This window comes from Scleropages formosus, chromosome 5 (assembly GCF_900964775.1).
Source record: "Scleropages formosus chromosome 5, fSclFor1.1, whole genome shotgun sequence".
NCBI classification, from domain to species: Eukaryota; Metazoa; Chordata; class Actinopteri; order Osteoglossiformes; family Osteoglossidae; genus Scleropages; species Scleropages formosus.
The window spans coordinates 13,955,052-13,981,405 of NC_041810.1; the positions used below are offsets into that span (position 1 = coordinate 13,955,052).

Below are 26,354 nucleotides of genomic sequence, written 5' to 3' on the forward strand. Positions count from 1 at the left end.
TGCCACACATCAGGCAGCCCTGCGTTAAGAGTTCGACGAGACCTGCATTCGAGTTCCACCTCTTTCTGAACTGCCCTTGGGCTGCTGGAAGTTGGTTTGGAGAAATTATCACGTAGCTGAATAAATAATAAAATGATGATAATCATAATAATGATTAAGCGGGATGGGAAGATGAAGCCCAAAGAAGAGCGGCTCGCAGGCGGACCTCAGGTTTTCTGCCATGATGCATGTGGTTCAGCGTTTGCCGTCCGCACGGGCGGCCCTCTGGGACCTGTTCCAGTGTGAGTTGCACCGCATCGGGACCCAGAACAGCTGGAGAACAATGTGGGCCTCAAAACGGTGGAATCAGCGGCTAGCCAGCGCTCGGGTGGGAGGTGTCATGGGGTGGGGGGGGTGATGGGAGGGGAGGGCCATGGTGAGTTGTTCCCTGCTGCTTTTGTTCTAGACGGATTTGAGACAAAAATCCTGCAGCAGGTCACCCTTTTCATGTGGGATGTGAGCCCAGAGCTGTGACTCATTGTGAGAAAGAGCTGATGGCACAGAGTTTGGGCCCACGCCACTGTCACGCGCAGCACGGGCAGCTCGAGTGACCGCCGGTGGAGTGCCAGCCTGCTGGGGGTGGAGTGCCAGCCTGCTGGGGATGGAGTGCCAGCCCACTGGGGATCTCGCCCTGATTTTCTCTTGTCTTCTGTGATCACAAGGATGTGACTTCAGATCCCAGATGGACCACTGCTCATTTTAAGCTGAACAAATTCCTTTCGTTTGCTGAACTCATATATAAATAATGTTATGAGTGGGAAAAGCTAAAATAATTTGGTGCTACAAATCAGGAAAAGCAGAGTGTGATTGAAATGTTAAATACAGTCGTGGAAAAAATAGATCCATTACTACATTTATTTATTTATTTAGCTGACACTTCTCGCCTAAGCAACATACAGTGTTTTACCCATTTAGCTAGCAGGGTAGTTTTTATTCTGTCATTTCAGGGTAAGTATCAAGGTCAAGATCAAGGGCGCTACCGCATGAGTGTGGATCTGAACCTGAGGCCACCAAGTCCAGAGGTGATGCTTCTAAGGATCGATAAATCTGGCTTTTAGTACAATATAAGGATTTCTGTACTGTAAAATCAGTTTGTTTGGATGTTGGTCATTATTTTTTTAAAATTGCTATTTACATTAATTTATTTAGCAGACACTTTTCTCCAAAGCAACGTCCAATTAACTCTATGCAGTGTTATGAGCCCACACACCTTATTCACTGCAGTGACTTACACTACATCACTCATCAATACACCAGTGGAACACACTCTCTCTGTTACTCACACACTGTGGGGGAATTTGAACAGCATGTCTTTGGATTGTGGGAGGAAACCAGAGCACCCAGAGGAAACCCACACAAACAGAGGGAGAACATGCAAACTCCACACAGACTGAGCGGGGATTGAACCTATGTCCTCCGACACCACCCAGGTGCTGTGAGACAGCAGCGCTACTTGCTGTGCCACCATGCTGCCCATTATACAAATGAGAAGTAGTGAAGAAGGTATATGACAAAATGAAAGAAAAAACTCAACGCTCAGCGTGAGGAAATAGCAGGCAGACGCTAGAGGACAGTGTGCAGGCTGAGCACAGGGCTTCTCAGAGGGACTTGGCGGTGTCAGTGGGATGGGACCAGCGCCATGCGCTCCGGTGGCCCGAGTCTGTGCTCCCGAAATAACACCTGCAAATTGCTTCGCTTTGAGGGAGAATGTTCCGGAAAACAACACCTTCTCCGTGCCTCCCTCCTCCTTCACCTGTCCTCGCCTCCTGATGGCCTCACGGCAGGTTTGAGCCCTAGGGAGCGTTTCAGATAAAATGTGCTGTGAATTCAAATTCTCACCAAACATGAGTGGAATATATCTATTATATATATATTTATTTTGATGTCCATGGGGGTACCCATGTCAGCCTTGCACCCAGTGATTCTGGGATAGGCTCCAGACTACTACAGCTCTGCTTAGGACAAGTGGCTATTGAAGATGGATGGATGGATGGATGGATGAATAGATGAATGAATGAATGAATGAATGAATGAATGAATGAATGAATGAACGAATAGATAGATGGACGGATGGACGGATATTTATTTAATTCATCCAGAGCTATTTAAATGCCAGCAATCCAGGAACCAGGAAGTGCAACGTAAAGGTAATTAAGGTAGAATTCTGTTTAATAACTGTGTTATTCGCTCTATAATAAACATGCATTTGAAAGTGTAATACTGTTCACTGGGGTGAAGAACTAGTTATGACAGAAATGTCCACATTTTCAGAATAATCACTCTGACACCTCTTACATTTTGCAGTTTAGAGCGTTGATGCGATGAACACCTTGCTAGCGGTCACTGCGCCTTTGGGGATGAGAGCAAGGCTGGTGCCAGGAGCTGAATCCTCACGTGGAGGCAGATTTGCAGGAACGGAGCGGCGTGACCAGGATTCCCCTCTCGTTTCCTGAGCCTGGTGAGTAGAACGTGATGAGCACTTCCGCACCGCACACCTGGGCCAAACACCTTGGTGCTGCAACCACCACACACAACAGCTGAGGGTCCCTATTCAGGCAACAGCTGGGAGGCCACTGGTTTGAGCACAAGGTGCCATGAATGTGTTTTAATTTGCGGTTCATGTTTTCTCAACCATATTGAGAAGAGCTTCTAGTCTGAAGAATAAATTTGCTTTTCAGGGACCGGTCTTGTGTTCATGGCCTGGGGGCGTGCTATAAAATGACCTGCAAAATCAGTTTTCAGGAAGCACACGATTCATTATGCTCCCATCAGTGCTCAGTTCGATTTCTCTGGATCCTCTTAGCCGTTGGTTGGGCACAAGTGCTGAAAAAAATCAGGCTGAATATAATAAATGTGGTGCAGGAGGCAGAGTCCACCAGGAGAGGTAGTTCATACAGTGCAAACACACACGCACACAAACAGACAGAATTTAACAGACTCTCAGCACCTTCGGTACATCAGTGAACTGATCAAATAAGTAGAACATGTGCTCACATCCCAACGTTTCCTTAACAGCTGTGTTTGGATTCGTTTCCTCCCTGTAAGAATGTGCTACCCATAGACACGACCCATGTGCACAGACGCCTTAAACTCACTACAATAGAGTGTCTATATTCACACACACACACACACAGTCTGAAACGCTTGTCGCGAGCGGGGTTGCAGCAAGCCAGAACCTAACCCAGCCACACAGGTCGTAAGGCCGGAGGGGGAGGGGACACACCCAGGACGGGACGCCAGTCCGTCGCAAGGCACCCCAAGCGAGACTCGAACCCCAGACCCACCAGAGAGCAGGACCCGGTCCAACCCACTGCGCCACCGCACCCCCTTGTCTATATTCAATATTTCATAAATAATTAGGTGTGATGTATTTTCATCGCGGAGGGGGTGCGGTTCCCCGTGACCCCGTATGGGACAAGCGGTTCTGAAAATGTGTGTGTGTGTGTGTGTGTGTGTGTGTGTGTGTGTGTGTGTGTGTGTGTGTGTGTGTGTGTTCATCACCCCGTGTTCTGCCAGCTTGACGTGAAAGGGTTAAAAAAGTTAGTGATGGCCAAGCAAACTCCTGAAGATGGGTGATGAGCCCACATATGGCTCCATGTAGTGTTACTAGCATCCTGCACCTTCATGGAGGTCCCTGATTTGGAGGTTCTGAGTGGCCCCTCACCTTTGACCAGTTTGCCAGCGCTGACCCCCACCAGGAGCATGAGGCGCCACGTGACACAGCTCATCGGGATGTGTGGGGCACGCAAGCCCCTTCACGGTGGATGTTGAAAATTATGGTGTAATAATAATTTTGTATTGTATCACCTCTCAGAAGCTTCCATTACACATTAAATCACTTGTACTCTTACAAAATGCATTTAATCATAAAAGTTTGTGATTGCGATGCTGCGTTAACTAACTGAAATGAGTAAGGAGGAAATTTACACGTGACGCATCTCAGGAATCAGTAATTTTTCCACAGATTAAAATGTTAATTCTTATGTACCAATGATTGTCTGTTTACACATTTCAGTGTTTGTTCTCACTTTGTGTTGATAATGTGTTCCAGTTCTGTCATGTTCAGCAAATGTAAGTCCTTATAAAATTTTGATAGTCGCACCTCAAAGGTATTCAGCACCGTCCTCCTCCACCGATATTCACGTGCTGTACATATGTGGAGTAAATACCTCAGAAAGCATGTAAAACCCTGTAGTAACATGTATAAGTGGCTGAAACAGCATAAGCCACATCTGTATTCTTGTCATCATCATCATCATCATTATACTGTGGCCAGAACTACTGCCCCCCTCTGCATCATCATCATCATCATCATCGTTGTTGTCAGCATCATCATCATTGTCATCAATCATCGATCGTCATCACAATCATAAGTCATTGTTATCAATCACCTGTCATCATCATCACCATAATCATCACCATCATCATCATCGTACAGTAACAAGAGTGTCTGTCTCTGGCTGATTAGTATTATCATACAGCAAAAAGAGTCTCTCTCTGGTTTGTCATCATTATCATCATAGAGTAACAAGAGTAACTGACTTTCCTTGGTTGATCGTCAGTGTGATCACCACCACGGTCATCACCGTCACTAATTATGTAGGAATGAATGAAGGTCAGAGAGAGGGGCGGAGAGTCTGAGCCCACCTGTTTAGATAAGCCCCGCCTTCTCTCCCCCCCCCTCCCTCCCTCCCGCCCTTTACTCAGATTAGCGGGATATTTCCGACCGGGCGAAGGGGGTGGCTGTGGGGAGGGAAGGAGGGGAGCGAGGGATGAGCTTTCTGCGTGCGGTGAGCACTCAGTGTGCGCGAGAGGAGCGGGAGCGCGCATCTCCATGATCTTCGCGAGAAGGACCGAATCGGTCTCGAGCGCACGCGGCACATCATCATCCCCATCATCATCATCATCATCCCCATGAGAGAGAGCACCTCGGTCTCCCGCCCGTATCTCTCCTCTGCCAAGGTAAGAGATGCAGGAGCTGCAGCATCACCCGCAGCATCTGCTTCATCACTGTTGTTGTTCACTCACTGTTGTTACTCTTCACCGTCATCGCCGGTGCTCTTCATTCATTCATTCATTCATTCATTCATTGCCACTCAGTTATGTGCGCAAAATGTGCTCGAGTCTTTTCAGTGGAAGGAAGCGCGTTCCTTCTCAAGCGCGCGCGTGCGGCTCACACACACCTGTTTGCTTTTACTGTACATCGCGGGCAGCATCTCATTCTCAGCTGCTCTCCGCACTGCGAGGCTCCTCGTCTTTGCGCTCCACAAGTTTGGCTTCATCATGGAGACGAGAGGGACCCGGGCCGGCGGTACTCTACTGTACAGTACTGTACATGCCATCCATGGCGTGCGCGTGGAACACAGTTTCGTGTATCCTGCCTGGGCTGTGCTGTGCTGTGCTGTGCTGTGCTGTGCTGTGCTGTGCTGTGCACGTCTGAAGCTGCCTTCACTCCAGGGAAAGTACAGCTCATCTCTTTTAATTAAGCCCATCTAAATCTAGTTAAGGACTAAAGGTGCCGGAGAAACGCGGTTTAGACAAATCACAGCTGTCGTCTCAGAAACATTTCTTTGAAAAGAAGAAAAAAAAAAGAAAACCCTCCTAGTATAAATACCTGCAAACTGCCAAGAGTCACTTTCCCTGAGAATTATAACTCCCGTTATTGGGAGAATCATGCAATTCATTTATATTAAATCACATTTGCCTCATTTTGATTTATGTGTCATTTTCCGAACTGCTGGAAAGCTTTCTGTGACTCATCTGCATTTATTTTCTGGGCTAAATAAACAGACCACATTTACACCAATTACAAATTAAAACACAGTGTTTCCCAGTTAAGATGTGAAAATTTTAAATTTCATCTTGCTTTAGATAAAAAGTCTGTTTCTTTTTGTTTTAACTGTCCGCTGTATGTCTCCGTAGTGCAATTATTTTAAAATTCTCTAAAGTGGTGTGTTTTCTGCAGACTGTTGCAGTTTGTTAGTTTCATTTTCCTGTCTGTTCCATAAACATCTAGAGTTATCATGCACAGTTATGATTAATTTCTTCTTGTTAAATAAACAGTGCACATTAGTGCTGAATATTGGATTAATATGTTGTGTCCTCCGTGTTGTCCTCCTTGTATTAACCTTCATACAAATGAAGGCCTTTTATATTTGTTCTGATTTGGTATCGGTCACCATACACTTAGGAAAAAGATTTTTCAGAGACTTTGAACTGTAATTACAGAATTGGAAGTAAAACCGTCTGTGTAAAAACATTAGTGATAGTAAAGAGAATAAAACTCCGACGTGTGTGTGCAGGGGAATTAGTACTGTAACCCTTGGAAAAGATGGGAGGGGTGTAATGATTAGGGAACTGAATGTGAAAACAAGAGGCTGCAATGATAACTGTCACTGCGTGTAACCTGTGGATATTTGGTTTTTCACCGGTGGGTCATTTCTTCATTTTCTTTTCATTTCATTAGTGGAACTGAGAAGTCATTCCTCAATTACAAACAAACACTGCAATTAGAAAAATCTATTCGGTTCTTTTTAACTCTCAATTTACTATCCAATCAAAGTCCACCTACAGCCGGGACTACGGCATCCTTTACCTGCTGTCTGGGTAACACTGTATCTGACCAAAATGCTGAACACACACTGTTTCCCGATACAGCATCCTACCAATTACAACTGGTCTGATTTTGAGCAGATTGTGGCAGACGGTTAGACTTTGTTGCTGGCTCTTTCGTCTGAAGGTCTCACACACACTTCTTCTTTGATGTTTCTCCAGAAGCTATTATGAAGATGCCCTTTGGTGCTGCTGCAGACCCTGGAAGGCACCTGGGATCCTCCAGTCTCATTTAAAAGCGGAAAGCAGCGCGATGCCTCGCGTGCAGTAAACCGATACTGGAAGCTTTTCTGCCTGACGTCTGAAGTGACAACACACGCAGCGATGGGTCTGTGGCTTCCCGACTCCGACACGGCGACGAAGGACCCTTCCCTAGAGATGGGCTGCAAGAAGCGTCGTCATCAGCGCCTCCGGAGGAAGCTGAGACCCACGAGGATCGTGGGCTTCATCCTCAGTCTTTTGGCAATAAGCACGGTCTCCTTCTCTTTCAGTGCCTTGACATGGGTTGCGGGGTTCGAGGCGGAGGCCCCGCCCTCCTCAGATGGCCTGCTGTCAGGACCGGTGCCACGCCGAACTCTGCTGACTGCCACGAACCAGCATGACCACAACATTTCCGCAGAGATTCCAGTTGCCATGAGGTCATCAGCAAATGACAGTGAGGTCCAAGGAGAGTACCCACAGGACCTGTTCACCCTGGAGGAAAGGAGACAGGGTGCCGTGGCACTGCACATGTTTGGCATGCTCTACATGTTCATCGCCTTAGCCATCGTGTGTGATGAGTTCTTCGTCCCTGCCCTGACTGTCATCACTGAGAAGCTCTCCATCTCTGATGATGTGGCTGGCGCCACCTTCATGGCCGCTGGAGGCTCGGCCCCTGAGCTCTTCACCTCCGTGATTGGGGTGTTCATTTCCCACAGCAACGTAGGCATCGGCACCATTGTTGGCTCGGCCGTGTTCAACATCCTGTTCGTCATCGGCATGTGCGCACTCTTCTCCAGAGAGATCCTCAACCTCACCTGGTGGCCACTCTTCCGGGACGTGTCCTTCTACATCGTGGACTTGATCATGCTCATTGTGTTCTTCTTGGATAACTACATCTACTTTTGGGAAAGTCTCACGTTGCTTGGAGGCTACGTATCCTACGTAATATTTATGAAGTACAATGTCAATGTAGAGGTTTTCGTGAAAGGCTTGATTAGCAGGAACCAAGTTGTGGAAGTGGAGGCCCAACCAAAGGTGAGATATTTCTTATTTCTCCTTTTTACTATCCAAGGATGCATTTTTTCCCCATCTTCTTTTTCAGGAATGGTCTCAATTAACCATAAGACACATTAATATGTAGAAGGAATTGGCCAGTGTACTCCAGATATCACTTTATATGGTTGGACAACATCAAAACTGTGTCCGCAGATTGACAGGAGATAGACATCAAGACATGAAAAGACCAGTTACTGATGAAAGTTGCAATTTCCAAGATGTGAGATGACTAATGACCCCCTTGTGGGGTTTGGGGAGTCACAGATTCTAGCTAATGCTGCTGAGAGATATGTGGCAAAGCTGGGCCAGATGGCTGCTGGTGAGGTGGTCATGTGAGCCAGGCAGGCAGATGCTCTTCTTTCCAGCTGCCCAGAAGTTTACACCTCTCAATGGGCACGTGATTCCACAGCCCAGGTTCTTATGATGTTGTAGAGTTTGAGGCCACATGCAGCTCTTGGTCTTCAGGGCCCAGACAAATTCCCCAAAGCGATTTCTGCCACTGGTTGCAGCAGTGACTCAAAGATGCCCCTTTGCTACAGCGATCAAGAGAAAGTCATTAGTGGATATCACCTAGGTCTCCAAGCATTGTTGGGCTTGAACGGTTCTGTCTGTGATCAAACAGAGTGAGGATGTGTGGCAGTCCAGCTATCCCTCATGTTACCGCATTTCACAAAATGACACTGACCATGTTGATTGGATTGACATTGACCTGTGCAGCGCAGCCCAAGCTGCTGTGTTCTCTGCCAGGGGTTCAAAGCAGCAGGTGGTTGTGCTGGGTGGGGAACATGACCTGTGACTAGAGGGTTTCTAGTTCAAGTTCCAAGGGCCACCATCTGCTCTACGACTGTGCTCAGAACTCCACTGCTGCTTTGCTCAGCATATACACTAATGTATTATAGAAGCAAAGTATATATTATAAGAATATGCTTAGTCTAAATGTCTTCATTTTCAAGAGAGAAATTAACACTTTTAGCTGAATATCATAATGCTGGGTGTCTCGGCCACTGGGTTTTCTGCACTATCAGCATGTTAGCGTTTCGGTGTCCAAAATCATTTCTGTCGAGGGATTGAGATTAATCATCAGCCAGTTGGCTTGTTTACTTAGGCTCAAGATACAATCACTTTACGGAAATTATTGAGCTGATGTAGCATGCGGCCCTCGGAGCAGCCATCTGTGTCCAGGCTTCAGGGCCAATAATCCAGATTTTCCCTGCTAACCTGTCATTTTCTTCACCGCCACCGTTATGGAGCACAAATGCTGTACAGTTTTGTGGTGAAAATATTTTGTGTTTATTGAGACCATAAGAAATGTCAATAAGCAAAAAATACACCAACATTCCCGACAACTGGAGGGCCGGCCACACCGACAATATGCTTTGAGCGTCCGAAGCAGAGATGCTCAGTCTTTTGTTATAATTACCTTTGCCTTTAATACTTATCTCATTTCAAAATGAATTAGCCAGAGCTTGTTATGATGATTACTGTTAATCATTCTCAAATGTCAAACAGCTCTAGCTCAGATTACTAACAAGGTAAAAATAATGAATCATGTTTTTCCTCAGATTTAACGTAGACACATTCCTGTTACTCTTACACCTCGCTTTCACGGTTATTTTTACAAAGGATGCCTGGAAGTCAACGTGCAGCAGCCGACGGCCAGAACAAAGCGCAGATTTAAAGCGGACACATAAAAGCATATGTCCTCCGAGTCTAATTGGTTCTGGAACGTCCAGTTTGTACCGCGCACCCACAGTCCTCTGCGATCCCGTATTGAAATTAGTTGCGTGTTCATTGCCGTGTTGCCGAAGCCCCCGTGTTCTTTAGTAGGATTAACGCAACAAAATCAAATATGCATGTCGTTCAAGGTTAAGCTGAGCAAATTGTGCCCCAGTTTGGATGAACGAAATCCCTGGAAATATGAAGATGCCTGCAGCCCTCCACGCGTCTCTCTAGAGCGAAACATGCGTCAAGTTTTGCGAGCTCTTCTGCTGTGTTCTCCTTACGTCTCGTTAATGGCACGTCATATCCCAGAAAACAACGTCACTTTTGTCGTCTGATTCGGTGGAACTAAATGTTATTAACAAAAGGTTGCCAGGCAGTGTGAGAGAATGCCTGTTATAGAGTCATATCCATTATCAAATTAATATGCTCTTTAAAAGACAACCGCTTAGGCAATGAACAGCAAATACAGAATGGAGTATATGGTGTGACACAGTGTTTCTCATGCCAGAGCGGTGACAGGTTGACTGCTGTGCCAGGTGACGGAGAGCGAGACGCTGGCCGGGAACGTGACCTTATCCTCTCAGCGCACTTGAGCGTCTTCACAGGCAGAGCATGTGCCCTGAATCTTGGGAAGGGATCAAACCTGTCTAACCTAGAGCAGCGGCAGCGAGCAGCTTTCTTTTCGTCGTCTTCTTAATTTCAGAACTGAAACCGTGTTGTATGCATTCTTTTAAAACCCTTTGCGTAATATGGGCACCCAAGAAGCACAGTTATGTTTTCATAATGCATAGGTCACTAGCAGCGTGCACATTTACCCGCAGTGCACCTTTAACACTAACGTGAAAAATGATGATCAGCGTAGCCAATCATTACTTCTTATTATTATTATATTATTATTATATTATTACTATGCACAGTCCAGGCTGCTGGCTACTGCACATCAGATTAAATTTAACAAAGTGTTTCCTGCTTTTTACAGGCTTCCAATGGCTTAGTTCAGATTTGACTTTTATAATTGACTTACTAAAAAAAAAATCTGAGATTTTTTTCTGCTTCTGGATTTTCACTCATTTTGTCATCAAGGGGTTTAGCGCTCATTTCCCTTCACATGGAGGATGTGGGAAGTCATTTGATGTTTGATGCTGCATGGCATCTGCTGGACCGGTATTGATCTCCAAACTGTGCAGTTAGGCACTCAGTGACTTTCACACGCTGTACTGTGAAGTATGTTTGACTTGTCTCAATAGGATGAACAGGAGGTATTCCTCCGTGGCATGTTCACACCACCACTTTGAATATGGAGATAAATTGTGTTTCCTTTTCTGAAATCAGACGGAAATGGGCTTTGGCGACATGATAGCGAAGTAGCACCGAAAAGCTTTAACACAATCAGACATCACCCCATGTAATTAGACTTAAATATCAAAAGTTCACTGAAAAATATTAAAATAGCTAATTTTGACTGTGTTTACAGTGCAAAAGTGGCTGTACTTAAAAACTGACAAACATGGTAAGTCCACTCCTAAAAGCACGTTGTGGCTGTCGGTTGGTGTATTTAATGAACACGCTGCAGGTTTCTGGAACGTCCTTCTGATGACATTGCATGTCTGTGCGGCCAGGAATTGCTGGGAGAAAAATAGCGGGAAGAGGCGTGATGCACTGAGCTCGTCGAATCGCCTCCCCTCTAACAACACAAAGGATTGATTTGCTCTTGCTGATGCGCTCGAATATTGCTTCTACAGGGTTAAAGTGCAAAGATCACTGGTGTGCCCTCTTTGGGAGGAATGCACTGCGCTGATTTGTTCGGGGGGAGGTTTGTACAATGTCAAGTTGTGACTGATATACATACATGTGCTCTGGTCGGCCTGCTTGATTTTATGCGTTTCTCCTCTTGTAGTTACACAACCTTCTAAGTGACTCCAGAAATAAGAAGTTCCCGCAAGGATGTATGGAAGCTTACTTGGAATGTTCACTCTCTCAAACCCACAGCCTTTAAAATGGATAGTTAACGATAAATGGCACATCCAAGTATGAATACATAACTATATATACACACACACTATCTGAACCGCTTGTCCCATACGGGGTCGCGGGGAGCCGGAGCCTAACCCGGCAACTCAGGGCATAAGGCTGGAGGGGGAGGGGAACCACCCAGGACGGGACGCCAGTCCGTCGCAAGGCACCCCAAGCGGGACTCGAGCCCCAGACCCACTGGAGAGCAGGACCCGGTCCAACCCACTGCGCCACCGCACCCCCTATAACTATATATAAATTTGTATAATTTCTGAACTAAAGGTAATATGGATTATGCTTTATTTTAGTGGTGTGTGATTCAGGTGGGTCATTGTCAAGGCTATTAGATGACAAATCAGTGGCTGTAGCCCCAGTCTAGCGGTCCTCCTCCTGGTACGCTGCTGTAGCAGTCAGCCCCTCCTTGAAAAGGAGCTGGCTTCCATCTTTGCTCAGATTCGGCCCCCTCCCGCATCAAAAAAGTAATCCGCACGAAAAGCCCTCAATCCAATTAGAGGAATTATACACGGACACGTGTGAAACCTGGGGACGCCACAGGCCATAGTCCCCGGCTCCATTATTAGAGCCGTTGAGTTCAAGGGCTGCTCCATGGGATGAAATAGTGTGCAGGGTTCGAGCCCCCCGCGTTTCCTGTGGAGAATGACTTGGAAACTGAAGGCGAGATGGAGGACGAGCCGATGCACCTGAGGACCCTGCGTCCGCTATGGAGCGCAATCCCTTATTTAAGCGCTTACAGCTGCTGACGAAGCCCTAATACAAAGACTCTTAGGCGTGACGTGACTCTTGCCTAACATATCGCTGATCGTAACCCCTAATCTCACCAGGTGACATCTGACAGGCCCGCATCCGTGGGAAATGAGAAGAGGCCGTCCATTATGTGCATTTAATCCATCGTAGTGGTACGGTGAGCTTATTTTTTGGGTTTTATTCAAAGCGTTGATGTGCAGCAGTGGTACTAGCAAAACACATTCAAGTTAGACACTTTTGGGAAAGGTGTCAACTCTGTTGGGCTCAGCTGCACCGGAGCAGGTGTGCGACACCGGCAGTGAGACACCGGCAGGTCTGCGCGGATGAATGTGCCATTTTGCGGACGCACGTCTTCCTCCGGACTGAGGACGTGTTCCGCTTGCTTTGCTGCTCTTTAAAGTAAAGCATTCCTCTGCGCCGAGTTTCCCAAACGCCACCCGGTGATGTACGGCGAGTTCCTGCATTGAACGCTGAGGATTAAAGTCATAATTGAACATGCTTTTCCACCAGTGCAGCACATGTCAGTTTAGACATAAAAAGTTTGCACATTTTGTTTGGTTTTGGAATATTTTAATGTACTGAAAGAGCTTTGTGGGGGGTGCGGTGGCGCGGTGGCACGGTGGCGCAGTGGGGTGGACCAGATCCTGCTCTCTGGTGGGTCTGGGGTTCGAGTCCTGCTTGGAGTGCCCTGCGATGGACTGGCGTCCCGTCCTCGATGTGTCCCCTCCCACTCCAGCCTTTTGCCCCGCGTTGCCGGGTTAGGCTCCGGCTCACCGCGACCCCATATGGGACAAGCTGTTTCAAATGATGTGTGTGTGTGAAAGACCTTTCAGTCTGTGATATATTTGGCAATAAAAAGCCCATATGGGAGTTTTGAGAAGAGCCCAAGCATTTGCGATCATCCATTGTGACCCATCAGGACTTTGTCTCCGTCCTTTTGCCTCTGGCATTTGTGAGCGCTGCTGCACTTTTTCGCAGAAGAAAATTTCCACATGGGTTGCTATTTTTTCCAACATTTCTCCCCCACATTCTTCAAACGCATTTCTCGGAAATACTAGCAACAAATGTCAAAGTTTTTTTTTACCTTTATCTTTCTGGTGTTTAAAATAAGAAAGCAGTCGTGCTTCATCGCCTTGTTTTTTCAGTGGTATTTCTGTCCTAACCCCGAAAAAACCAAGCAATAGAAACAGGTGTCTTCTCAGCTCTCGTGTGATATAAATAGCACGAAAAAGTGAGTAATTTGTCAATAAAATGTGCTGCGTGGTGGCGGCGGTGGCAGCGGGAGCGGCGGGGTAGGGTGTGGCCTCGTGGCTCGAGGTGGGAATTGTTCTAAATGCGGTTATCTCTTTCAATTAATCCCCTTAGAGTCGGGTAGCTCGGGGAGCTTACGTGGCCCGCGATGACTCCTGCCCTTGCCGGGTCCTGCGAAGGCTTGTCTGCTCATGGACCATCTGTGTTGCGGGTAAACAGAGCAGCAGGGTGATGCTGCAAGCCTGGAGGAAGGGTGGCCTGTCTTGATCAGTATTTTATATATTCATATTATATAACTGAGCGCGGAATGCTGCTTATTCACAAGCTCAGTTTTTGTGGATGTTCCCGTCACTAAGAGGGAATGAAACATCTGTGGCCCCCCGCTTATCGCTTATCGATTGCCTGCTCCTCCTCCGCCGGCCCTGTGCTTGAGCCAACTGCCCCCATCTCGTCACGATGACGTACGCCGCACGTGTTTTGGTTTGAGAATCCAGCAAGCGGGCTGCGTGTACGCGCTCGTCCCAGCCATTAGGGCCCGAGCAGTGATTCGATGGTCTGAGCGGAGATGCTCAGAACGTGACGCGATCCGAGGCTGGGAGGAGCTTTCGGGAGCCTTGACTATTTTCCGCTCCGTCTTAAATAATGAATGGATTATGAATTATAGAAGGATATGTTTCTGCCAGTGAGCCTGTCACTCTTGCGATGAATTATCTATCGCCGAGCTCCCAAACCCGCGTGCTGGACTCGCACTTGGCGTACAAGGTGCACACTTTCATTCAATGATGTCCGCTTCAGAAACCCTTCGAGCAGCTCTTGGAGGTGGATCGCTGTGGATCAATGCCTAAACTGAGGCGTAGATGCCGCTGCCCAACTGACACCCCTGTTCACATTTTACACACATGCAAGATGTTGCGGAGTGGATGAGAACATCCTGGATGGACGTCCATCCTCGCTCATAACCGTTCTCTGCTCCTCTGAGTCTCATTTCTGATCGGTTGCGCGATGAGACTGAGTGAGCCAACGACAGCGCTCACTCAGGACGTGTTCTCTCCTCGATGGGAACGTTCACTTTAATCTCTCCGAGACTCCAAGCTCAAGTCACGCTTTGATTAGTCTTATTATTCGCAGGTTTATAGCGACGTTATTCATCTCAAGGGGTGGCCTTTCAGCTCTATCGCGGTGAGCGCTGGACTCATTTTGCCAATGGCTGTCTTCAGAATTCCCTCCGCTGACCGTTTTCAAAAAACTGCATGTGTGTAATGAAGGAAAAAAAAGCATTTTTCTTCATGGGTAGCAAGTGCTTCTTATACTTCAAGCTTTTCCTTTATTGTTAAAGCCCTTATAAACCACATGCACGCTGTCCAAGTAGTAGCTCTGCATTGTAAAAACTGCTAAATGCTACACACCCAACTGAAATGTTTACCTTTATGCCAATAGTCTGTAGAACATAAAATGGGATTGTTATTTTCACGAAAATACAATGCATTCCAATAGATTACAGCCAGCATCTATATACTCATTGCAGTAACGTGATTCTTTGCGAAAATAAGTGTTTTATGCTTTATTAAATTTTTTCAGAATGATAGAGCGATATTAAAATTCGTAATATTGTCATGTTGCTCTCGAATAAAGAAAGTAGTATTTACCATATTTCGTGAGCACGGAAATGATGGGTCTGCTCAATGAACTCTGCAGTCTGTTTCCTATTAATCCTAGACATCTTCAATTATTTCCTGAAAAGAGCTATTTACATATTTTTACATATTATCACATTTATATTAAAATCCTTCTATTCTTCAGCATTAAAGACAACAGATTTATTCTATCTTCTGTGTTAATCTAACATCGAAATCCAGGTTTTTCATTGTTGAATGTTGTGGTTATCCGATCGTCATCTCCATTTTTATGTTTAAGAGTTATATCTCATCCAATACGTGTTACATAAGAACTTGCTGCGTTATAGAGGTTATGGGAGTCAGGCTGTGCGATCATAGTGTGGGCGCCCTTTTTATTGGACTGTAATACATCCTCAATTCTCTCCCATCTGTCTGTGCTCTGCTGCCATCAGAGCAAATGTGGATGAAACGGGGGGTGTGACCCTTGACACTTGACAGAGCTATAAATACGAGCGCTAAAAACGCAGCTTTTTTCTGATGCATGAGAATGCATCTTGACAGCTAGATGGAGGAGGCAGCGTCGTTCTCAATGTTAACACCGGGCCACATGGCTGTGAATATTTAAATGTGCACGCTTTTAAAAATGCACACGTCGGCAAACCGGAATGAGGTGCGGTCGGAGAGAAGCTACTGGATGACACTGACACTGCGATGAAGCAGCACTTCCTGGCAATCCGGTCAGAGGTGCGGGAACCTGCCGTCGGGCTTGGGAAGAGTCCACACGTGCGTGATTTTTCCAGAGATACTCCTTCTCTGGCTGCAGACCGCTCTTGCTGGTCAGCCTGCGGTTGCGGCATCATCCGAGCGTGTGTGCGCGCGTCTTCAAATATCCTACTTTTGTTTTCCTGCAAGGGTAGCAAATCCTGAAAAATATGTATTGTCGGGCTGTCCTGTGTTGAAGTTTTAATCAACTTTTGAAAAAACTTGAAGTGCAAAAACGTTTTATTATCAGCTTTCATATGTTTTCAGGTTTCACCAGGGTGGATCTTGGAGTAATTTATAACACTAATGTGGGAGACAATGTGAAATCATCACAGGAGAAACTGTGTGTTTGGGGAACCGATGCACCGCATGTTCTCCCCATGCTCATTCTCAGGAGAATCCAACCTCTGTTTGGTGGTTTTAGGAAGGCACCTCTCCAAAGTCCTTAGTTGCAGCCAAGGAGCAGCCCCTGTAGCCATGTGCCTCTCTCTCTCTCTCTCTCTCTCTCTGTCCTACAGCGAGGGTTAGATCCCTGTTAGATCCATGCATATTCCACCTTGTCGGTAAGAGCACTGCAAGAGCGCTGTGCTCCTCTACCCCGACCTCCTGGTGGTCTGACTCACAAAGGGTCCACAATCAAAAGTCTGTCTAGCCTTGATTTTGGCTCTACTTTAGTGGAATGAGCTCCCTCTGTCCTTCAGAGATGCTGAATCCCTGTCAACATCCAAAAAAACTCTCAATGTAACTCTTTCAGACCCTCTTGTCTCCAGTCTGTTCTGCTAAACCCTCCATAAATTTGCATCATGGTAGCTTTTGTATTTTCAATCTAACCCAATTTGTATAAGACATACTGTGGTATTGAACACATTGACTATGCAAACTGACTGTTCACAATCCTGTGTCTATGTGTACTGTATCGTACAGAACTCAAATATCACAGGGAGACTTCGTGCAATTAAAGTATTGAACATCTCAATCATTGCCAGTAGAGATAAAAGTTCAAGAGTCCTTGTGGAAGGGTTCCACAACATCTCATCCTACTGCTGCCTTTTCAAGATGTGACATTTTATAGACACCTGTCAGCCAATTAAATTAAGATGAAATATTAAAGCATATTGATTCCAGCAGACGTCTAAGAGGAAAGCTGCCTGTTCTTTATTGTCTCAGTGTATCATATATTGCTCCTGGTTTTAAGTCTAGTTGTTTTAGGTGTCAGGAGTCTGAAGTAGTAAACGAACTTGCTCCTTTCATGGAGAACATTTGGAGGTATAAGAACAACAATAGGATGATACAAACTTATTACAGCTGCCAGTTCTTGATAAGAAATGAGCCTCACTGGGACACGTTCCCACATGCGGTCACTGTTGAAACATCACATTGTTCTGTTCTCTGGTCTTTGCCTTCTGGCTCTGAGTGTTTGGTCAGCAGGAATGCTGCAGACTCCTTCTAAGATCTTCATCCTAATGGGATTAGAGTGGGACAACTGGTGAGATGTCTCCATGGTCACGTTTTTCAGGAAGCACTGAATGTCACCCAAGTCATTGTCTAGCCTTGTTATGACTCAGGAATCTTGTCATTTTTCTGCGGTCATGCAGTAAGCAGGTTATAAAAAGTCATTGAGGGCTGTTTGAGTCCAGTGACAGCACAGCATCCCATGTTTTGTTTATGCTGTCTAGTGTAGATGCTCCTCTCTTTGTCTTCATCCACAAGCTTGACGACCCAATAGTGGGGTATTATCAGTCTCAAATGATGACATGTGGCAGGCTCTCGGTACACACACTCATTCTAGATGCCTCTTCAGACCCTTGTTCTTTTTCAAGCTGAAATAAGTCCATTTCAGGGTGTCCTACTTGTGTGTAGACCAGAAATATCTTGTCAACCATTGAAACCAGTTTGTTATTATAATAAAATTCTGCTTGGCTGAAATTGATTATGACTGATCATTACAGAAATCTTACAAATGTTTGAGAGTGATAACTGTAAAAATCATGAAGTCAATCTGTCGGAAACTGAGATGCCGCACCAACTGGCAGCACTGTGGCAGAGCGAGTAGCGCTGCTGCTGTCTCACAGAACCTGGGTGATGCAAGAGGATGTGGGTTTGCTCCCCGCTTAGTCTGTGTGGAGTTTGCATGTTCTCCCCGTGTCTGTATGGGTTTCCTCCCACAGTCCAAAGACATACTCTTCAGCTTTACCCATAGTGTGTGAGTGACAGAGAGAGTGTCTTCCACTGATGTATGGATGAGTGATCCATTGTAAGTAGTGTATCTAGCAGTGTAAGTTACCTTGGTGAATAAGGGGGGGTGGGCTGGTAACTCTATATAGAGTTCATTGGAAGTTGCTTTGGATGCAAGTGTCTGCTAAATAAATAAATGTGAATGCAGGAAATCTTAGCACTTCTGAGTACCATTCAGTGTAAACCAGTCACTAAAAGGCCAGGCATTTATTTACTTCACACTTTTGCTCTAAAGAGAATTACAGTGTTTAGGTACTTAAAATTATAAACCCATTTATACATTTGGGTATTTTTTACTGTATAAGTTTGGGGTAAGTACCCTGATAAGGGGTCCTCCAACAGGAGCGGGGATTCAGATCCTGGTCCTTGAATCAAAAGTTAAGTGATTCACCCTGATAACAAAATTCTTCTTAAAGGGAGCACCTCTCTGAGCATGAGAGCTCCGGGTGGGGATCTGTTGTGGCCCTGGAGTGCAGCTGCCAGCATGTCTGTGCTTGCTGGGTGGTTGATGAGTCTCCGGTGGAGATGAAGGCTGGGGGCAGGGTGGTATAGATGTCAGGTCTTCCGCAAGTCATGCACACACGCTGCCATACCACACACATGCATACAAGCACCGTTGAACCTGAAAATGACCTTCAACATTTAGTCTTCGATGGATGTGGTGGTCAAACTTAGCGGTCTAACTTGGCAAACAGAGACAAAGGTGTGATGTTGAAGGTATCCTGCTGCTTCTGAATATCGCATTCTAGGCAGATGTGATTTGGGATGAGACACGTTGCAGCGAACCCTGATGGCCACAGGTGTAGCCGCGCCACTGAATGCATTTATTCAGCTTTCCACCCCACCAGGGCAGAGTCTGCCCACAAGACAGGTCCCTACAGAACGGACAGTTGGACATTACTGGGTTTCATTTAATTACATCAAATAAGAGTAACAGTCTGATTGTGCTGCTTATTTCCATGTTAAGTGACTATTGTGTGTTTTTCTGCCTGTATTGATTTTGCAGAGGGGCCATACATTTACTCGAGAGAACAGAGGGAGAAGCTCCCTGGCCTCTTCAGTGCCATACTCAGCCCTGTCACTGGCCTCACAATGCGGCTTTTATCATTCACATGGCTCTGTGCCACTTCATTATGATATCAAAGGCTGAGCTGCTCCTCCTATGGGGTTTAAGTGAAATTTTGAGTTAAACGCTCTTTAACGATGCTGTTTCATTCATGGATGTTAACCGATTTTATTTATATTCTCAGAATCAGAGTACCAGTGGTGCTCGCGCCCACAGAGGTGACCTGATTGTGATGTTGCTTTAAATGATGTAACTCTGGATTCCGATGCCATTTTTCAATCCACGCCATAGTCAGATTTTTTTGGTGTTGTCAGCACCACGGACAGGGACATCTCACTCATTCGCTCCCTGCAGTGTCCAGAAATCTCTGCTTGGTGGCCTTTTCTATTATCCATGATCCTTTGCTGTAGTCTGTGTTTTACCCCATTCCCTTGTTTTTTCACCTCTACCAATAGTTCCTTTCTTTGTCTTTTTAATTTACCCATGGTCCATTGCTGTGTTTTCTCCCTTTACCCATGATGATTTGCTGTCTTTTTGTCTATTAGCAGTAGCTTCTTGCAGTATTTTTCCACCTTACCCATAGTCCTTTACTATGTTTTTTGTTTTTTTCCCATGGTCCTTTGCTGCATTTTTTACCATTATCCATGAAGATTTTCTATGTTTTTTGTCTTTTACCGATGGTCTATAGCTGTGATTTGTCTTTTGCTCATAGTCCCTGCTGCGTGGTGTTTGTTCTACCCATGGCCCATTGCTGTGGTTACTGCTCTACCTATCAAACCCTTCCTTTGGTCTGTGCCAGGAGTCCACAGTCCGCATTGCTTTGAAAGGAGAATGCTGAGGACCTCTTCCTTTGAAGCTGAACAAGTGAGCTTGCTGGAGTGGCCTGGGATTACGCTTCCTTCCACAAATACAACAGGCAGAAGCTTAAACTGCTCACAATGAATAGAGACCATTTCCACGTGGTGCCATTGTGAGCCCATCGTTAGCCCTTCACTGTGCTGACCGTTTTGCTTTAAAGCCAAAACCAGGCTGTGGAGAAGGGGAGTGCAGGGGCCACAAGACTGTACTTGTCTGGAAACTGGTTCTTACTTTCTTCTCACTTAGGGAACTCCATAGGTCTTACATGTGCCCTGTCAAGGGACGAGATTGTTGCATGCCTTAGCTGTAAACATGCAGAGTTTAATGGTTGCTATAAAGCCAGTCTCTTGTGGCAGATTTGATTACAGTGGCAGAAACTCTGATTTTTGGTGGGTTGGGGTTTGTGGGTATAACTGGTATGAGGGGTGCAGGGGATGCCAGCCTCACATTAATTAAATGGAGTGTCCCCTTGAAGGTCAGTAAGAGCTCCACTTCTCCAGATTTAGTTCCACTCACCCCAGAGGGTGTAAGGCAATCTCGCACACTGGGTAAGGAGGGATGTTATGGAGAGGACCTCAAGGTGAAGGGTTGGTAGCAACACGAAATTCAAGTCACAATCAATCAGGGTCTATTTTAAAGATTTGTTGGTATGAAATGCATGAAGCACCCGGTGTAACATCAAGGACATTGTGCTTCGGCTTGGCAGGCAGGGGGGTTGATATATGGTACCGACAAGCCCTCTTCTTCATCACGGTTTACCAGTCTCAGTGGCTCAATGTGAAAAATGGCTTGTATCATCAGCCACTTGTCTTGTATATCGTTTGACTCCACTTCTTTAACTGCTGCCTGCCACCAACTGTCTGCTATGTGTAACAACTTGAGCTCTGGATATGATCACTTCGAACAAAAGAACGTGATGATCGTGCCTTCCTTTGAGTGAGAAGCTCTTCTTGCTTTGTCCCAGACAGCAACACACTCTACAGATGGATTATTGGATCTGTGTATCTGGATTCACTTTGCTTGCTATAAAATGGTCTCGTAGGCAAATGCAGCTAAGGACTGTAGAGCTGAAAGAGAATACCTTTGTCAGGGATGACAAACGTTTGCTGATGAATAATTTTTTTATGCTGATGAATAATTCTATACCCGTGACACTGGGAGTGATGCCCCGTGCTGATGTCGTGTTTCTGAGGCACACACTTACCCCAGCAGTTTCAAAAGCCATGAGGGAAAAAAATGTTATTCTAATACATTCTCATAAAAAAGCAACAGCACCCAATCTGTTCAGATGTGATTGCAATCAGACCCGTACTCATGAACTCTGAAAGGGCTAATTATGAAAACGTTGGGATTTGCTGGCTCAGTGTACCCTAATCCCAGACAGGCCGCTCATTGCTGGCTTCAGCTCCGTTCTGTGACATTGCAGTCCTAAGGTCACCGCAGTGGAGTCCAGGGTGTGTCCTTCTTATTTAACTGCACCCTCAAAAAATCTTTAACTCCTTCCTCGTGTCCACGTTTTTTTTTTTTTCGGGATGATAAGGTTCATCCTAACACCACATATCTATTACGCCGAAAAAGCAAGGTGGACAGTGAGGAGAGCTGCTGATGAGACGGTATGACAGAATTTTGCTGACATTGTAGTTCCTGCATAAAAAAAGTCATCATTTGCAATCAAACTTGGATCTCAAGGCACAATTTCTATTTATTTTCAATTTATTACATGTATAATATTGCTATTTATAATATACATATTATTACACATTTATTATTTTATATATGTATCTATTTATTTTGATATCTCTCTGTCTCTCTTCTGCACTTTTTTTCCAAGGTGATTTACAGAGATAGGTTACTATTCCTTGTATTTTTAATTCAATTGTAAATAAATTTCCTCTAAAAAGGAGTATCCTTTGTATGCCTTGTACTCCAGACTTTACATTGTGGATTTACATAGCTAATTGCCTTTGTTCAGCTTGACTTACTGCGCCTGCTTTATCCATTTCGACAGATTGATCTTTGCTGAAGCATCTCCAGTTATACACTTTGATCGCAAACGCAGCAGCAGTTGCATCTGCCGAATGTGACCTTGTGACAGTTCTGCACCCTTTTACGTCAACCTCCTCTGACACCATCTGACACCAGACCTGTAAAATTGACCAAAGTCGTCGGTGTTTCGACTCCAGAGCTCAAAGTGTCCGTCACTCTCTGTGCTTCAGGACTCATTCTACATTTCATCCAGATGTTCCGTCACTTCCAGATGAGCGCGGTAGCCTGATGAGTAGTGGCTGGCCTTCGTCTGCGGACCTTGGAGCCATGTCTACTCCATAATGTATCAGTACAAGAGTGCGAAGAGCTCTCTGAAATCCTGGATTTAAAGCAGTCTTGCGGCATCACAGATGTTGCAAAAAATTTCCTTGTACTATGCTATAGTGTAGGGGAGCAGCATTCAATGCTGTGTGTAGAACTGTTGCCTTGCAGTTGGAATATTCCATGTTACAGTCCTTGCTCCTGCTGTAGTGCACTTGATCAGGTTACTTGCCTTGAATTAATACAGTATAAATGACCCTGCTATGTAAATCAGTAAATTGTTGTATGTAGCTGAATGTATGAACTTAACATTGTAAATCCATCCATCGTCAACAACCGCTTGTCCTGAGTAGGGTCGCAGTAAGCCGGCGCTTTACTCAGCAACACAGGGTGCAGGGCTGGAGGAGGAAGGGGACACACCCTGGGTGGGACGCCAGTCTATCACAAGGCACCCCAAGCAGGGTTCGAACCCCAGACCTGCCACTCACCGGGCAGCAGCCACACCACTGCGCACCACATTGTAAATCACCTTAGAGAATTGCACGTACAAGCAATAGTGTTATATGCAGCTGGTATATTAAAAGTGTACACCACAGCGACTTCTCCTCTGTAGTTCAGTGTTTGTGGTGACCCCTGTGTAAGTGTCATGCAGTGAAGTTCATGCTTTATATTTACTGAAGGTCACATCCAACCTGTACTGGACTCTGGGGTGGGGGCACTGTGAGGGGTTGTGGAGGAAAGCATGACTAGAGCACAGCTAGAGACACAAACTTAGGGATGAAAGGACCAACAATATTTTCAGGGCGGAGGCATTGAAAGATGTGATGATTCTACCAGATCATCTACCAGTATGGGGCTGGATTGCTTAAATGGCACTGTAGAAACTATTTTTAGATATTAAAAATGTATGCTCTGTTTAAACATTTACTCAGCCTTTTAGCAGATAATGAATAATAAGATGCCTGGTGAAGAAATCTAACATTGTAAGTGGGCTTGGAGGTAGGCATCGGATAAATGAACGTCCCAGTTGAGTCAGAAGTGTCCCTGAGTGCTGGGACTGGCAGAAAGCACAGGGTCCGGGAGATCTGTGGGCAAGCAGGTGAGCTGGCACGCTACCAAAGATCTGTTCTGTGTCTAAGAGATCTATAAGTGTTTGGTTTCTCAGGATAGACCTGCATCTTCTCAAGAACTGTTGGACTACAAGATCGGTTAAACATCTATAAAAAGACACAGGTGCTGAGTCAAATGAGGACCGATTTAATCTGCAGCTGTTTCGGTCTGATGCTCAGTATTTGCATGCACATAACTGAACAATTGAATAAGTGGATTCTTTAGATAACAGAACCTGGAAGAAGATGTCTTTTGATTGCGGATTACAGAGGCCATGAGCCGTTAAGCTATCAGACAATGCTGGATATTAAATAGGTCCTCAGCATCTCCTTAGGGTGGATTTGACTTTTTGGAAGGAATGCTTGCGGAGATTGCAGATGATGCTTAGCGTTTGCGTTTGCTCACGTACGAGAACAGCTGGAGACTATTTCAAGCCAAGCCAGCACGCTTGTCTCCAGGTGGGTGCCTCTTGGAGATTTCCAGGGGGAAATCAGTGTTTTGGCAGCTCCTGTAATTAGTTCTGCCTCGCTATTAAACGCAGGGGCCCCACTAATTAGCAAGTGGACGACTCGAGTTTGCCTGTCTGCTTGATTCTTTTAAACAAAGGGAAAGTGTCATTATTTCTGGAGGCATACCCGAGGAGCGCACTGACATGCTTGGGCGCATCGCTCATGGGGGTGAAACTGGCGAATGGTACCCACATGTGGGATCAGCATGGATCTGTCATAGCCAGTGCCACGCCTGCTAAGGGAAGCATCCGGAAATGGCGGATAGAAGCACAATGCGATTCCATGAAGATCGGTGCGTTGGCTTTTCGGCTCCGCACTTTCACCTGCCACAGCGAAATCTGTGTTGATGTACCGATGTCAGATTCGATGCCATCGCAGCAAGTGATGGAGTGGGCGGCCTATGAGTCTGAAAATGTCTGCCTGATGTAGATGCAGAGTCTGAAGCAGAACAAGACCAGACCTGTAACTTCACTGAATGTCCAGATGCTTCCCACTGTACCCCCCATGATTTAGTCACAGTGTTCATTTTACCTTTGGGTGCTTATTAGTTTAACTGCGGGAGACCACAGGAAATAACGGTAAATTCATATCTTCAGCTCAGCGATCAAGGCATTGTGAAGGTGTTGGAGAACTGACCAGTGCCATACAGGGACTTGACAAGTCTGATTCAATGGACTGGTGTGAATCACTGGTAAACCAACAAAATCCTATGAGTTTTGCAGGGGAAAAGTCTCATTCAGTGCACAGAAAGTTGAATAAGTAAATGACAGATTTATTATTTTGTTCTATCCTCTTAATAATGGCAGAATGTGACAAGCTGAAGTCTATGACAGTGTTTTTTGCTATTCGTATTCCTTCTGCACTCAATGGGGCCATTCAAGTATTTTCAGGGACGTTACACTAGCAGTACATATTCTGAACAGTTCGGTGCCTATTTTTAACTGAACGGTTCAAACGTTTTTATTTTGTAAAATTTCACCGAAAGATATTCCCAGATATTCACCATGCCAGAGTTTTCTATGTACTTCTGGAAAGGATTCTTTAAATGAATTTTTGGGCAATAAATACCGAGTGCAAGATATGCAAAACACGTCTTAGTTAGCCGACAGTGGGAAATCGCGTTAAAATGGCAGTCGTTTATCTCTACGCTGTCATATTTTCCATTAAATGATGTGTGGATTCGGTTATCTCTTCAATTCCAAGTGCCCGCTTGCCCAGCTCACATCAGATCAATTACAAAATAGCAGCTTTTCCTAATCAGCACAAGGATGTTGAACGAGGGAAGTGTGTAACTGCCTTCGCAACTGCAATTAACGTAAGTACGAGGCAAGTGTGTAATTGTCTTTACGGTTGCCGATAACACATTGGCGAAATCTGCGGACTGGCTTCGGTCGAGCGCTCCCCGGCTCTTGCGGCAAATTTATAAGACCGCAGTGATATAAAAGCGTCACATCTCGCTCTAGGAATCATCTCAGGAACTGGGGAGCTGCTGAAGAGAGCTGACCTTCATGCATCACCCGTTGAGGTGAAAAAAATGACAGGTCTGTTAATGTGCTTGTGTGCAGTACTGGTTTAGGCCAGCAGACAGGGTTACGTTGCCTGGATGTAAATGTAGCGCCAGTCTACCTGCGAACACGACAGTCGCTCCTCCGCTGAAACTGAAAACGGTCTTTTCACCCTGTTCAAAATATGTTTTTGTCTGGTTTGCTTTTTTACTTATTCAAAGCCTCCGTTGGTCCGGACAAACCCTATGAAGCGCTTACAATTAGCTTAGCCGTCGACCATAATAATCTTTTGAATTATTCATGCAGCAGATGCTGAAGCATTAATTACATTAAATAGATTATGGCTCTCTCCTTTGAACAAGGATTTACCCTTCAGCAGGGTGTAATGCATTCAGCTACAAATGGTTGCTATTGTTCATTAAATTTTTTTTTGTACGGCCGAACTGACGCTTCTGCCCGTTTAGAGCGCGACATGATGATGACATAACGGGGATAATTCCAAACTCCAATAACAACAATGGTCATAAACTGTGTTAATGCTGCGGAAGTGCCGAACGGGTCTACAGGTTCCCGAAAATTGCGATAGCGATCAGAGCCAGGTTCGAATTTTGCTGCAGTAGTGCTCACGATCAAGGTACTTAATGCGAAGTATCTTAGTGTACAAACCGAACATTGTAAGTGACCTTATGGAGAAAGGAATCAAGAGTCAACAAATAAGCACGAATAA

The 26,354-nt window shown here is 45.5% G+C and overlaps 1 protein-coding gene across 4 annotated transcripts in view; it reads left to right on the forward strand.

The window, feature by feature from the left end:
* The first annotated feature begins 4,739 nt into the window (after positions 1-4,739).
* Positions 4,740-26,354, forward strand: part of slc24a2 (solute carrier family 24 member 2) — a 51,640-nt gene continuing 30,025 nt past the window's right edge. For all 4 annotated transcript variants that reach the window (XM_018759776.2, XM_018759777.2, XM_018759779.2 and 1 more), the window contains exons 1-2: positions 4,740-5,001; positions 6,814-7,887. In XM_018759776.2, coding sequence (XP_018615292.1) covers positions 6,976-7,887 — 912 coding nt within the window. In that variant the 5' untranslated portion in view covers positions 4,740-5,001; positions 6,814-6,975. The remainder of the gene's footprint in view (positions 5,002-6,813; positions 7,888-26,354) is intronic.